Genomic DNA, 16,316 nt, shown 5'->3' with positions numbered 1-16,316 from the left:
CCACTATGGCTTTCCTCTGGTAGATCATCACCCCCACCCCCCACCAAAGCAGTAACCAAAACAATATACTTAATGGTGAGGGGAATGGCCATAGTGGGTCTCCTTTATGTATGATTTCCAGCATCCACGGTTGTTTTTGTTACTTTTAAGGTCCATTGTATGAGACCTAGCCATTTTGATTCACTTTTGAGGATATATACTTCTGTTTTGCAGGATGTCAAGGAATGTGGGACAACCTCACATGCTGGCCGTCTGCTCAGGTCGGGGAAGTTGTGGTGATGCCTTGTCCATTCCTGCCTGCACTTTTCCTGGACATCAAAGGTAACCAACCCAGAGTGAAGGCCAACATCCACAGATCTCCGTGTCTAACTTCTTAATGTACATTGATAAATCATCAACATTGTCTTTAAGAAACAAGCCTCTCCTTATTAAGGTTCACTCGCGATTTTCCTCCACTACTGACAACCAAATAAAGCCCTTAGACTCTGTCAAGGAGAAAGGATTGCTGACATCCACAAATTGGTGAAAGTTGACATTGTGACGCATGCAGTAGAAGGACCTGGCAAGCTATGGCATCTGGATACTCCACTGGCACTGCCATTGGAGGGGCTGCTGGAAAATATGTCTGCCTCCCCATCGGGGACACCTCAAAATGGAGGTCTCTTCCTATTTGCCTTTTTTTTTATTATTTGTTTAGGGCCAAATCGGGTCCTTCATTTTCTGTTTTTTTTTTCTCCCTCCAAGTCATGGTTATACACTTTTTAAAATTTTTTTGTCTAGTGAGACAGAAAGAAAGACACTGTTGTGAATGCACTTTATCATAGGTGTTCTCTTGGTGGTCGAACAAAATATGTGGCCAACTGTATGTTAAAGTCCCCATTTAGCTTTCAGCCTCCATACCGGCCCCGCCTCCTAATGAGGCTGCACAGCTGATTGGTCCAGCAGAACCGTCCCACCATCCTTGATTGTGACCGTGTCAGCCATTTTAGAGGCTGCCACTAGGAAGATTATCAATGCCTGTTCTGAAAAATCCCGGCCATTCAAACTATCAGGGGCAGGACAGTGTAAGTAGAGCTCTTTAACACTCTCCAGCCAATATCGTCCTTCATCTGCTGTCATCATGGCAGATTATCCAATTGTTATCACATTCAATCTTGCTGAAAAGACAGACATGTTGTCATTTTGCACACATAGAAGAATGCCAATTTTCAAATGATCATAACAATTTATACTGCAGGAGAAAAGGCTGCTGATTGGTTGTCAACATGTTATCATTATCATATTGTTGCTTGAGACTTTTGGCTCTGTGCTGGAAAATGGGATTATAATGGTTGTTTTTGACAGGCACAGACAGTGTGGGTCAAAGGGCCCTTTTCTGTGTTGTAGACCACTGTGACTCTGTGCTCTCTACAATTTGAAGTTAATTAATTGGCACTGCCTGAGGCCATGTAAATGCATGTCTCCCTTCAAGTCCCCAGGCCGGATCCTTTTGTCTTATTCCTGATCCATGAAGTGCCTTGGGGATGTTTTCATACTCCACTGAAGGCGCTATATAAGTTCGACTTATTGTGACACAACTCAGTTTCTGTCCTAAGATAATAAAAACATGCAAAACATTTGCCTTTCAGCCAATGTCAGCAGGAACTGCACGACGCAAGGTTGGGCCAATCTCTCACTCCCCTATTTCCTGGCCTGTAGATACAACAACAACAACACCACTCCAACCGTGCAGAAGGTTTGTCAGCTTTCTGTTACTGCTCTTCATCGCCCAGCTTACTAAGTGATTACGAATGGTAGCCTGAGAGGACAGGTATCCCACGGCAACAAGAAGGGTGTTCGGGGGGGTCTGGACTATCACTCCACTTAACAAATCGAATTAATTTGATTTTTAAAATTTGCAAGCTAGGAATCCTTTCAAATTGGCTAAAGCGAGACTGGGTTTTAATTTGGTTCAACCGCCCTTGGCATTTTGGACTCCATTTTGTGAAAAGGATAAAGAAACAGCAGAGAAGGATCCAAACCGATTTATAAGAGATGATATTTGAGGAGTCTTTCCATTGTTTTCCCAAGAAATGAGAGTGCCAGGTTAAAATTATGAAAGATTTTAATGGGGGCCTAGATTTAGAAAAGTTTCCCTCACTTCAGGAGGAGTAAAAAAAACTGAAATTCTTCAATGTAGAATAGTCACGAGCTAATCCAATAGGAAAATCAGGAGAAATTTCTTTACCTCAAGAATGGTTAGAATACATGCTATCTCCAGAATCCTGCAGATAAGACTATAAGACACAGGAGCAGAAGCAGGTCATTCAGCCCACTGAGTCTACTCCACCATTCAATGAGATCATAGCTGATAATCCTCAACTGCACTTTCCTGCCTTTTTCCCCGTAACCTTGATTCCCTTCCTGATTTAAAAATCTGTCTCCGCCTTGAATATACCCAACGACCCAACCTCAACACCCTCTGAGGTAAAGAATTCCACAGATTCAATCCCCTCTGAGAAGAAATTTCTCCTCCTTTCTGTCTTAAATGTGTGACACCGTCCTTCTGAGATTGCCCCCTCTGGTCCTAGACTCTCCCACAAGGAGAAACAACCTCTCCACATCTACCCTGTCACGTCCCCAAAGAATTTATATATTTGGGTAAGGTCACCTCTCATTCGTTTAAGCTGTAGTCAGTACAGGCTCAACCTCTCCTCAAAAGAAAGTCCCTACGTACCCAGAATCAAACCTTCTGTGGACCACCTCCAATGCCAGTATAAGGGCACCAAAACAAGGGTGTTTTTTTGATTTGGAGGTCTGTGACCAGTGGTATTCCGCAAGGATCAGAGCAGAGACCTCTATTATTTATGATTTTATATATATTATGATTTGGGTGAAAAATGTAGGTGGTCTGATTAGTAAGTCAGCAGTTAGCATGAAAATTGGCGGAGTTATTGGTCGTGAGGAAATTTGTCAAAGGATACAGCAGGATATAGATCAGTTGGAAAGTTGAGCAGAGAACTGACCGATGGAGTTTAATCTGAACAAGCATGGGGTGTTGCATTTTGGAAGGTCAAACACAAGAGGAAAGTAAACAATAAATGGCAGGATCCTCAGGAACATTGCATATACAGAGGGATCTTGGGATAAAAACGCATAGCTCCCTGAGAGTGACAACACCAATGAATAAAGTTAAAGGAAGCCATATGGCACACTTGCCTTCAACTGATAGGGAATTGAGTATAAAAGTTGGCAGGTCATGTTGTAGTTGTTTCAGACTTTAGTTCGGCCACATTTGGAGCATTGTGTGCTGGTCCACACACTTTTGGAAGGACGTGAAGGCTCTGATCAGGATACAAAAGTGGTTGACCAGGATGTTGCCTGGATTGGAGCGTATTGAGGAGAAGTTGGACAGACTTGGATTGTTTTCAGGAGAAAGTGAGGACTGCAGATTCTGGAGATCAGAGTCGAGAGTGTGGTGCTGGAAAAGCGCAGCAGGTCAGGCAGCATCTAAGAAGCAAAGGAATCAACATTTCGGACAAGAGCCCTTCATCAGGGTGAGCCTATTGATGGAGGGCTGTTGCCCGAAACATCGATTCTCCTGCTCCTCGGATGCTGCCTGACCTGCTGTGCTTTTCCAGCACCACACTCTCGACTTGGATTGTTTTCACTAGAGCATGAGGTGGGGGGCGACCTGATAAAACTGAGAAGCGTGGACAGGGTGGATAGTCGGAATCTTTATCCATGGGTGGAAATGTCGAATAGTAGGGGACATAAGTTTTTAGGGTGAGTAGGGGGAAGATTTAAAGGAGATGTGCGAGGCTAGTCTCTGGTGTAATGGGCTTGTGCTGAGACATTGAGTCTGTTGTCTCGAGTTCAGAATAATGCGAGGTGATCTCGGTGGGTTGCATCTTACCAGAAGCCAGCTATGTCTCCATGATGGTGAACCACCTTCCCAAATTCACTTCACCCAGTGGTGACCCGCCTATCACATTGTAGAACATTACAGTGCAGTACAAGCCCTTTGGCCCTCAATATTGTGCTGACCTGTGAACTTAATCTGATGCCCATCTAACCTACACTGTTCCATTATTATGCATATATATGTTCAATGACCATTTAAATGCCCTTAACGTCAGCGAGTCTACTACTGTTACAGGCAGGCCGTTCCACGCTCCTACTACTGAGTGAAGAAACTACCCCTGACATCTGTCCTAAGTCTATCACCCCTTGATTTAAAGCTGTGTTCCCTAGCGTTAGCCTTCACCAGCGACAGAAAAAGGCTTTCACTGTCCAACCTATCTAACCCTCTGATTATCATACACATCTCGATTTTAAGTCACCTCTCAACCTTCTCTCCAATGAAAACAACCTCAAGTCCCTCAGCCTTTCCTCATAAGACCTTCCCTCCATACCAGGCAACCTCCTAGTAAATCTCCTTTGAACCCTTTCCAAAGCTTCCACGTCCTTCCTATAATGCGGTGACCAGAACTGTACGCAATACTCCAGGTGCGGCCTTACCCGTGTCTTGTACAGCTGAAGCATGACCTCATGGCTCTGAAACCCAATTCTCCTACCAATAAACACCAGCACACCATATGCCTTCATTACAAGCCTATCGACCTGGGTGGCAACTTTCAGGGATGTTCATGGGATTTCAGCAACACTGGTCATTGATTGCAGCTACATGAAGGCATGCACAGGGTCAGACGCGGTAAGGATGGCAGACTCCCTTCCCTTCAAAAGGGAACCCTAAGAACACAAATTGGGCCTCCGGCTTTAACTTAGCCATGATCTGTCCGATCTTAACGCAACTTCAATCTTTACGAATCTGGCTTAATGCTCTATCAGCAGCAGGGAGCAGGGGAGTGGTGAGAGGGTGAGGGAAAAGTTGTCGGAGGTGGGGTGGGGGTTGAGAGTTTTGCTGGTGGGGTGGGAGATTGAGGATGTGCTGGTGCTGTTCTAGCCCAGTAGTTGACCAACAAGAACACAGCTCCTACGACTGTAGGCCACATCGTTGTCTCATCGTACTGAAGGAGACCACTTTGTAGGCCGCATCTTCACCAGGAAAGTCCCATCTGCCAATCTCTTCAGAGGTCATCATAGGTCCCTCTGGAACAATGCTGGGGTCTTAATGCCTCTTCTAGGTGGCTGCCCGTTTTGCCTGACTATTGCACTCAACAAATTGTGCCACTGCCAAACAGGCGTGAGAATGACCAACTATTACTCCTGGGGATCTGGGCTCGCGCGCACACAAAAAGGCTCCTTTCATGAGGCGACATAGTGTGAGACAATCGCGAAAGTTAGTAAGGAAGCTAAAAAGAACAGCTGCTCCTTAAAGAAAAGACTGTTAATCAGTCAGTGAGTGACAAGAGAATAGAAATTCAAGGGCCATCACCAAATGAAGGGAGAGGTTAGAAAAAAAAAATTTAGAAAGGTAGAGGATTGATAAGGTTCAAGATGTCTTGTTATAAATCGCAGCTGAATCAAGATCCAAATTAGCCTTGTTTTTATTTCAGATAATGAGCATTTGAAATGGTTTAATTGGGCAAGGAAATTGGCAGCTCATTCAGAAAACCAGATCAGAAACCAGGAGCTGAATGGGCACCTTCTATGCTGATCTTTCACCAACTGTAGAAAAGATTTATAAAGATGTTGCAGGGTTTGAGCTACAGGGAGGGGCTGAATAGGCTGGGGCTGTTTTCCCTGGAGCATTGGAGGCTGAGGGGTGACCTTGTAGAGGGTTACAAAATCATGAGGGGCATGGATAGGATAAATAGACAAGGTCTTTTTCCTGGGGTTGGGGAGTCCAGAGCTAGAGGACATGGGTTGAAGATGAGAGGGGAAAGATTTAAAACTGACATAAGGGGCAACGTTTTCACACAGAGGGTGGTACGTGTATGGAATGAGCTGCCAGAGGAAGTGGTGGAGGCTGGTACAATGACAACATTTTTTTTAAAAGGCCATTTGGATTGGTATATGAATAGGAAGGGTTTAGGGGGATATGGGTCAAATGCTGGCAAATGGGATTCGGTGTATTTAAGATCGACACGGATGAGTTGGACTAAAATGTCTGTTTCTGTGCTGTTTGACTCAATTCGTGCTGTCAATCTGTTAGCTACTGCTCAAATTAAGCACATTCTAAAATTCTTGAGGACTCATTCTCCTCACAGTAATCAGGGAGAGGGGGGGATACAAACTGTGGAAATCCAGCCCTACCTGACCAGCAAAAGATTTTCACAGGACAACAGTTCCTTTTTAAAAAAAAGTACTAGCAGCTGAAGTTTAGCGATTTATTGCAGTGACGATCATTTCTGCAGCTCGCTGGCAGCAATCATTTACACTCAAAATGTCAAATTTATGTAAATTTTACATGCTCATAAATGAGGTACACCTTGGAACAGCCGAGCTCTTTATCCAGGAAGTATTTTTATCTGGAGTGCTCCCATGGCAAACTCACAGCTGTTGATGATTCAGTGATCCTGTATAATTTTCCCTCTGTTTTCGTGATAGCGACAAGAGAATTGTACTGTGGAAACATTCTCGAGTGTTTTATCTGTGGTTGCTGAATACCACTGCACCGAGGAACACCAGGTGGGGTTTTGCATATGAGGGCAGACAAAGGTGGCCAATCTTTCTAAAAATTAACATTGCTGTGGGTGTGGAGTCACATGTAAACCAGGTTATTAGAGGTTTATAGCTGGAAATGTGTTGCTGGAAAAGCGCAGCAGGTCAGGGAGCAGGAGAATCGACGTTTCGGGCATAAGCCCTTCTTCAGGAAGGGCTCCTATTAGAGGTTTATAAAATCACAGTGGGCGGCACGGTGGCACAGTGGTTAGCACTGCTGCCTCACAGCGCCAGAGACCCGGGTTCAATTCCCGACTCAGGCGACTGACTGTGTGGAGTTTGCACGTTCTCCCAGTGTCTGCGTGGGTTTCCTCCGGGTGCTCCGGTTTCCTCCCACAATCCAAAAATGTGCGGGTCAGGTGAATTGGCCATGCTAAATTGCCCGTAGTGTTAGGTTAAAGGGGTAAATGTAGGAGTATGGGTGGGTTGCGCTTCGGCGGGTCGGTGTGGACTTGTTGGGCCGAAGGGCCTGTTTCCACACTGTAAGTAATCTAATCTAATCTAATCACAGGGGCCACGGATAGAGTGAATAGCCAAGGTCTTTTCCCTAGGGTAGGGGACTCCAAAACTAGAGGGCATAGGTTTAAAGTGAGAGGGTAAAGATTTAAAAGGGACCCAAGGGGAAACCACACAGAGGGTGGTACGTGTATGGAATGTGTTGCCAGAGGAAGTGGTGGAGGCTGGTACAATTGCAACATTTAAAAGGCATCTGGATGGGTATATGAATAGGAAGGGTTTGGAAGGATATGGGCTGGGTACTGGCAGGTGGGACTAGATTCATTTAGGATATCTGGTCAGCATGGATGAGTTGGACCGAAGGGTCTGTTTCAGCACTATATGACTCTATGACCAGATGAGGATGGCAGTTTCCTTCCCTCAAGGTCCTTAGTGGACCAGATGTCTCTTCTCCTGACAATCGATAGTGGTTTCATAGTCATTGGTAGACTCTTAATTTTAATTGAATGCTAATTCCCCCATCTGCCATGGCTGGATTTGAACCCAGAAACTCAGCTAATGTTCAGGAGACTCGGGTTCAAATCTCACCATGGAATTAAGGGTCTAATGGTGGCCATGAATCTATTATCAATTGTTGGTCAAAACCCAACTGGTTCACGAATGTCCCCTTAGGGATGGAAATCTCCCGTCCTTACCTGGTCTGGCCTACATGTGACTCCAGACCCACAGCAGTGTCGTTGACTCAACTGCCTTCTGGGCAATTCGGGATGGGCAATAAATGCTGGCCTAGCCAGTGACTGCACATTCAGTGGATGAGCAAAAGAAACATAGATGTGACTGGAGGAGGGTTTTGTCTTGGACAGAAGCAAGTGGGAAACTAAAATGATGGTCGACTCAAACCCATGATGATTGTAAGTGTTTGGAATACCGTGAGCCCCCACCCCATAGTTGGAGAGCGAGAGCTGGAGTATGGGGACTTTGGGGCTAGCAAAGACATGATGGCCCAAATGGCCTCCTTCAGCACTTTATATTTTCAGTAGCTATCAATAATTCGGCCACATGTGTTTCGAGCCCCTAGCAGGAGGGTGGAATGTGAACCAGGTGACTTTGGAGACGTGGGGCTTATGCTTAGCATCTTCTGCGTAAGTGCTGAGCAAAACCTGAGACCTGCTTAATCACCTAAATACCTCTTTCTTACCCCCACAGAGGGATTTCTATCAAGCAGTGAAGACTGGTTACACCATCGGGCACAGTTTGTCCCTCTGTGCCCTGACAACTGCGATAATTATCCTTTGCATTTTCAGGTAGGACATCACAAGGGGACAAATAAGAGTTTGGCATAAGGTACTTGTATTCACTTGAAGGGCTATAGCAGACATGATGGGCCAAATGGCCTCCTTTGGTGATCTGTAATTTGAGAGTCTGCAAGGCTTTAGCAGGAATAGAGAGGTCTTACTACAGTCATTTGGGTTTTGGAGAGAGCACATCTGAAGGGGAGGCAATGGTCGAGTGGTCTTATCGCTAGACCGTTAATCCAGGATCTCAGTGTTGTGGGGTCCCGAGTTCAAATCCCACTGTGGCAGATGGGGCAATAAAAATTCCTGGGATTAAATCCCAGAAATAGTTGTCATGAATAAAAACTCATCTGGTTCTTTAATGTCCTTTAGGGAAGGAAACTGCCTTCCTTACCTAGTGTGGTCTACATGTGACTCCAGACCCACAGAAACGTGGTTGACTCTTAACTGCCCTGTGGGCCAATAAATGCTGCCCAGCAAGCAACAGCCACATCCCATGAGTGAATACAAAGAAAAGTGCCGTTTTGGTTTTCACATTCAACAAAAGATATACATGCATTACTGAGACAACTCAATGAATTTGTCCCAGGGATGAGATTCTTAACAAATTGCCTCTACATTCTCAAATGTTATATAAAAATGAGAGGCCATGTCACTGAACCGTATGAAATCGTGATGGGGTTTCTCAGAGTAGATGCTGAGAGATTGTTTCCACTGTCCGGGGAATCGAGAACAGGAAGGGTCAAGGGAGGGCACTGTCTCTGGGTAAGGGGCTGATCATTTAGGACTGAAGATGAGTTTCTACACTCAAGGGTTGTGAACCTCTGAAATTCACTACCCCAGAGATTTGTGTATGCTTCATCATTTGAAGACGTTTAAAGCTAACATAGGATAGATAGATAGATTCCTGGTCTCTCCAGGAACCAAGGGGCATGGGGAGGAAATACCAAAGTGGAGTTATAGCTGAAGATCAGCCATGATGGTATTGAATGGGGGACCTGGCCCGAAAGACTGAATGGTCTACTTCTCCTCCTATTGCTTAAGGTGATATTTCCTTTCTTACTTGACAAGACATTTGGATAAGGACATGAATAGGAAAGGGTTTGGAGGGATATGGGCCAGGAACAGGCAGGTGGGACGAGTTTAGTTTGGCATGGACTGATTAGACCAAAGTCAAAAATTGCGGTGCTGGAAAATATAGCTGATCGGGCATATCTGAGGAGCAGGAGAGTCGACACTCCTCAGATATGCCCAATCAGCTATATTTTCCAGCACTGCAATTTTTGACTTTGGACAGGAGAGTCGACACTCCTGCTCCTCGCATGCTGCCTGACCAGCTGTGCTTTTCCAGCACCACAATTGTTTTTGGCTGATCTCCAGCATCTGCAGGTCCTCACTTTCTCCTGATTAGACCAAAGGGTCTGTTCCCATGCAGTTTGTCTCTATAACAGTGTTAAAGACTTGATGGGCTGGGGAAGCACTTTGGGAGTGCATCAGGCTGGTGCAAGGTGCTATGTAAATACAAGTTTTCTTTTCCGATGACGCCTAGGGATGAGGGGATAGATTGGGAAACTTGGCTCCAATTTTAATCTTGAAACCTGTCCTTGTTCAGCCACAAAAGAATAGCAACAAATAAAATTTGGTTTCTCAACAAGGGCAGGACTTAGACAGTTAATGGTGGGGCCATTGGGAGTGTTATTGAACACCGAGACCTTAGGGTGCAAGTACATAGTTCTTAGAAAGTGGGGTCACAGGTAGACAGGGTAATGAAGAAGGTGTTTGGCGCACTTACCTTCATTGCTCAGACCATTGAATTGGGATGTCATGTTGCAGTTGTACAGGACATTGGTGAGGCCTCCACTGTGGACAGATCTGATCACCCTGATATTGGAAGGATGTTATTAAATTAGAAAGGGTGCAGAAACGATTTACGGGGATGTTGCTGTGACTAAAGGATTTTAGTTACAAAGAGAGGCTAGATAGCCTGGGACTATTCTCCATGGAGCGTAGGAGGTTGAGGGGTGACCTTATCGAGTTTGATCCAATCATGAGGGTTATGGATAGGGTGTATAGCAAAGGTCTTTTCCCTATGAGTGGGGCTGTCAAAACTACACAACATAATTTTACAGTGAGAGGAGAAAGATTTAAAAGGGACCTGACTGGCAACATTTTCACATAGTGTTTCATATGTGGAATGAACTGCCAGAGGAAGTGGTCGATGCAGGTACAGTTACAACATTTAAAAGACATTTGGACAGGTACATGAATAGGAAAGGTTTAGAGGGATATGGGCCAAATGCAGGGAAGTCGGACTAGTGTAGTTTGGGAAACTTGATCAGCATGGACAAGTTGGATCGAAGGGTCTATTTCTTTGCTGTATGATTCTGACTTAATGAATCAGGACTCATTCAGATGACAAATGGAAATTCTCCGCATGCACTGAGGGGTACTACAGTTGGCTAAGGGTGAAGATTGGTAGAGTGGTTAACAGTGAAGAAGTTGGTTGTAGGTTTCAGGAAGATATAGATGGGTTGGTCAGATGGTATTTAATCCTGATAGGTGCAAGGTGAGGAACTTTGGAAGAAACTACAAGATGAGGGAGTATTTAATAAATGGCAGGATGTTGAGTAGCTCAGAGGAACAGAAGGATCTTGGAGTAATTATTCACAGATCAATGAAGTTGGCAGAACACATGAATAGAAAGCTAAGCAGGTATATGGGACATTTGCTTTCATCAGTCGTGGCATAGAGTATAAGAGCAAGGAGGTAATGTTGGCGTTGTGCAAAGCATTGGTGTTCTGGAGTACTATGTGTAGTTCTGGTCATCACACTATAGAGGGATGTGATAGCACTGGAGGGGGTTATTTGGCCCCTCTAAGATATATTGCCGATTATATGCTACACGTGATAATGGAATGTGGAACTTTGGCAATAGGCTGCAGAATGCACAGTTTAAGAGGATTGGAATTGAAACAGTGGGACATTAATGGGTGGGGGAATGAGAGAATGGTGACATCTGGGTCAGAAATTGTTCTGGATCAGATAGTACCACCAGGGTGTTGCCTGGGATGGAGAAAGTGAGCTATAGGAAGACATTTAGATAGGTTTGGATTGTTTTCTTCGGAGCAGAGAAGGCTGAGGGAGACATGATTGTTGTGTCTAAGATTGAGGGGTATGGACGGGGTGAATGGAGAGCAGCTATTCCCTTCATTGAGGGGTCAAATACAAGAGGGCAATGTAAAAAAATATGCAGGAAATTCAGAGAGGATTTGGGGGAAAAATGCAGGTGGTGGGAATCTGGAAAGCATAGCCTGGGAAGGTAGTGGTGGCTGGAAACTTTACAACCTTTAAAACATATTTGGATGAATACTTCAAATATCATAACATTCAAGGATATGGGACAAGTGCAGGAAATTAGAATTCATGCACCTTCAGTGGTAGTCATGTCTGAGCAGACTCCATAGTAATGAATGGTGGACCAGGTTCGATGGACTGAATGGTTTACTTCTATGACTGGACTGGGACTATAGCCGAATCTATGACTATGACTCTGTGACTAAGAGGAAGTGAGGAGATAAAGGAAAACATTAGGTTTGGAGCTGACCCCTTTGAATAGGGACACTGACAGCCTAGACTGCCACTTGTGTCCCAGTAAAATATCCAAATGACTAATTGTGCGGATTCAATGACAGGATGGGGTGTCACCCATCCACTGTAGAGATGAGGAGATCACTTCAGGAGGACAATCAATCCGTCCACCAGGGGCGATAATTCGGAGTGATATGACACCCTTCTGGAGTAGCTGGGATTGGAATCCAGATCTCCTGTCCCAGCGACAGGAACATGACCAGTGCACCATGAGAGCAAGAGGGGCTTTCAAACAGGGGCAACTCCATCATCCTCTGATTGGTAACCGTGAGAGCCAATCGCTGCTCTTGAGAAAAATGGGCGAGGCTTTTGTGTTTTACTTAGAGACAGATTTTTGAATTTGGGAAGTTGGAAATCCATTTGGCTTGATGTGGGGCATAGTGTGTAACAGCCACTTGTTGGGGTATTGCTTGTTCCAAGTTCTCCCTGAAAATCAGCATCATTTCCACCCAACACAGAATTATATCAAATTGCATTGGATGCTTCATGGCATTAGAAGAGGCCACTCCATCCCATTGCCCCATCCCTCTGTCCTAATTTTGATTTGCTTCTTTAAATCTCTACTCTGCCTCCTTTACAGCAAACTGGTGTTCCACTGCTTAGCCTTGTAGCTAAAAGTCCTCAGCCCTGGGCAAAACCCCTCTAAGATATATTGCCGTTTATATGCTACACGTGATCAAGGGATGTCGAACTTTGGCAATAGGCTGCAGAACGCACAGTTTAAGAGGATTGCAATTGAAACAGTGGGACGTTAATTAAGATTAGATTTCCTACAGTGTGGAAACAGGCCCTTTGGCCCAACAAGTCCACACCGACCCTCCGAAGAGTAACCCACCCAGACCCAATTCCCCTCTCCCATATTTACCCTTGACTATTGTACCTAACACTATGGGCAGTTTAGCATGGCCAATTCACCTGACACGCACACCTTTGGATTGTGGGAGGAAACCGGAGCACCCAGAGGAAACCCACACAGACACAGGAAGAATGTGCAAACTCCACACAGACAGTCACCCGAGGCAGGAATTGAACCTGGGTCCCTGGTGCTGTGAGGCAGCAGTGCTAACCACTGAGGCCGCTGTGCCGCCCCTGGGTGGGAGAATGAAACAATGGCAACAGCTGGGTCAGAAAGTGTTCTGGATCAGCTAGTACCACAATTCATCCATTGAGAGGTATTGAGGACAACAGGATCCATCAATGTGTTGACAGTAGTACAGTTATCTGCCATCATTACCTCTTCTGGTAATGAGTTTTATTATTCTTTGATTATTTCCTCAATCTTGGGCCATTTATGTCACCATCACTGTTAATTTTTCTTCTGCAGGAAGTTGCACTGTACACGGAATTACATCCACATGAATTTATTTATGTCCTTCATCCTGAGAGCCATCGCTGTCTTTATCAAAGACCTTGTCTTGTTCGAAGTTGAGGAAACGGATCGTTGCTTTACGGCCTTGGTAAGTCAAAAGTAGCCAAACACACTCGCTCATTGGCAAAGCGAACGTTTATTCCTCATCCCTAATTACATAGAACAGTTCAGCACAGTGCAGGCCCTTCGGCCCTCAGTGTTGTGCTACTATCCTACTCTAAGATCAGACTAACCTACATGTCCTTCATTGTACTATTTTCCATGTGCCTATCCAAGAGTTGCTTAAATGTCCCTAGTGTATCTGACTCTACTACCACCACTGGCAGTGCATTCCATGCACCCATCTCTGACATCTCTCCTGAACCTTCCTCCAATTACCTTAAAATAATGCCTCCTCGTGGTATAGATTTCTGCCTTGGGGGAAAAAAGTCTCTAGTTATCCACTCTATCAATGCCTCTCAACATCTTTTATACCTCTATTCAAGTTGACCTCTCAAATTGGCCTTTAGGAAGTGGTGGTGACCCAGACAGTTCATGACCTTAAGGTTGACCCACAATGCCCTTAGGGAGAGAGTAACCCAGCAACACTGAAGGAACGGCAATATATTTCCAAGTCAGGATGGTGACTAGTTTGGAGGGGAACATGCAATTGGTGGTGTTCCCATGTATCTCCTGCCTTTGTTCTTCTAAGTGGCAGAGGTCATGAGTTTGGAAAGTGCTATCTAAGGAGACACGATGATTTTCTGCCGTGCATCTTGTAGCTGGTAAACACTGCTGCTACTGAGTGCCAGTGGTGGAAGGAGTTGATGTTTGTGGATGTGGTACCAATCAAGTGGGCTGCTTTGTCCTGGATGGTGTCAAGCTTCTTGGGTGTTGTTGGGGCTGCACCCAAGTGGTGAGTATTCCATTGCCCTCCTGACTTGTGCCTTGTAGATGGTGGACAGGGTTTAGAGTTACTCACTGCAGTGTTCCCAGCCTCTGACCTGCTCTTTTAGCCACTGTGTTAATGTGACAAGTCCAGTTGAGTTTCTGGTCAATGGTAACCCCCAGGATTATTAGGGGGAGCTTCCATGATGGCAACACTATTGAATGTCAGTAGGAGATATCATTGATTGGCATTTGTGTGGCACAAATGTTAGCTGCCACTTATCATCCCAAGCCTGGATGTTGTCCTGGTCTTAATAGACCAAGACACTCACCACTTCAGTATCAGAATAATCATAAATAATACTTGTCATCAAAGCCAATTTACCACGTGTTTAAAAACAAAAAGGTCTTCTGGATGGTACCCTGATTTTAAACTACCTTCAATGTATGAATACCCTGATATGACAAAGTATTACTGCAGGCTAGAAATGCCTTCTCATTGATAAATGCATGACCTCACCAATCTGACAAATCCAGGAACTAAGCTGGGGGTATGGGCCATTGATTTGTTTTTTACTAATTTATTTTTGGTCCAACGGAGATTGAAGTGATTTATGTGTACAAGGTTAGCAGCAGTTTGGATAAGGTAGGTATAGAAAAACTGATTCCTTTAGCTGAAGGTACAGGATTATGGAACCTAGACTTGCAATCTTATGGATTTAAGATATAGGAGCAAAATTAGGCCATTTGACCCATTGAATCTGCTGTATCATCACAGAATTGTAACAGTGCAGGAGTGTGTCCAATCCATCGTGCCTGTTCCAGCTCTCCGAAATAAGCAGTTCCCTTATTGTCATTCTCCTGCCTTCTCTCTGTAACCCTGCATGTTCTTCCTTTTCAGGTAATAGTCAGATTCCCTTTTGATTGCTTCAGTTGAACCTGCCTCCACCCTCCACTCAGGCAGAACATTCCAGACCCAAGCTACTCTCTGCATAAACAAGTAGAAGAAAGTGAGGACTGCAGATGCTGGAAGTCAGTCGAGTGTGGCACTGGAAAAGCACAGCTGGACAGGCAGCATCCGAGGAGCAGGGAAATCAACATTTCGGACATCAGGAATCTTTATCTCTCAGCCCCAACTCACAAGCCTCGTTCCTGATGAAGGGCTTATGCCCGAAACATCGATTCTCCTGCTCCTCAGATGCTGCCTGACCTGCTGTGCTTTTCCAGCACCACACTCTCGACTACAGAAGCAAGTGTCAATTTTGCTTCTTTTACTAATTACTTTAAATCTATGCCATTGTGTTCTTGTTATTTTCATGGATAGGAATAAATAAAGTCTTTTCCAAAGTGCAGCGCAAAGAGTGGACACAAACTTTCGGCTGAGAGCAAACTAGTGTCTTGTAGAAGTCCTAGCGTCACCTTCTTGCTCTTGTTCTCTGTCGCTATTAGTAAAGCCTAGGACACTGTGTGCATTATTAACTACTCTCTCAACCTGTCCTGCCATCTTTAGTGACTTGTATACATAGCAATCCAAGATCATGTGTTCCTGTTACCACTTCAGAATTGTAGCTTTTATTCTATATTGTCTCTCCACATTCTTCCTCCCAAAATGAATCATTTCACATTTCTCTGCATTGAACTGCACCTGCCCCCTGTCTGTCCATCCACTTCCACCAACTTGTCTATATTGTTGTGAAAATCCTGCATTCTCCTCATCTCCATTCACAATACTGTCCACCAGTAAGGACTCAACTGGCTGAATGGCCTACCTCTGATAAGTAATGATTCTGTGACACGAGCTCATTCTTCTTTGTTATGGGTCAGACCGAACCCCCTCAATGTATATTAAGGAAACGGCCTAGAGCGCAACTTTTTCTTATTTTTTAAAGGCAAGTGTAAGGCATTGTGTTCCGGATACAATTTGATTGGTCAGACTATCAGACTTGAAACAAAGCACACTTTATTCTTACACTATATAGTTAGAATGCAAACTAAAAGAAAAATTGGAATAGCTTAACTCTATTGGAAAACTTAATGCAATAATAGAACATTTTAACTACTAAACTTCAACTGTT

At 44.6% G+C, this 16,316-nt stretch overlaps 1 protein-coding gene across 2 annotated transcripts in view; it reads left to right on the top strand.

Annotated features, from left to right (window-relative positions):
- Nucleotides 1-16,316, top strand: part of LOC122550159 (vasoactive intestinal polypeptide receptor-like) — a 95,397-nt gene that overhangs the window by 32,045 nt on the left and 47,036 nt on the right. For both annotated transcript variants that reach the window (XR_015757279.1, XM_043690842.2), the window contains exons 3-6: nt 214-321; nt 1,629-1,735; nt 8,269-8,366; nt 13,330-13,462. Coding sequence is in view for 1 of the 2 variants with exons in the window: in XM_043690842.2 (XP_043546777.1) it covers nt 214-321; nt 1,629-1,735; nt 8,269-8,366; nt 13,330-13,462 (446 nt within the window). In the remaining variant the exon portion in view is untranslated. The remainder of the gene's footprint in view (nt 1-213; nt 322-1,628; nt 1,736-8,268; nt 8,367-13,329; nt 13,463-16,316) is intronic.

The sequence above is a fragment of the Chiloscyllium plagiosum genome, unplaced genomic scaffold, assembly GCF_037043375.1.
Source record: "Chiloscyllium plagiosum isolate Xiang-an unplaced genomic scaffold, Cpla_swu_hap1 HiC_scaffold_5, whole genome shotgun sequence".
NCBI classification, from domain to species: Eukaryota; Metazoa; Chordata; class Chondrichthyes; order Orectolobiformes; family Hemiscylliidae; genus Chiloscyllium; species Chiloscyllium plagiosum.
Note: the sequence above shows the minus strand (reverse complement) of the source record. Positions and strands in the feature narration are given on the sequence as shown.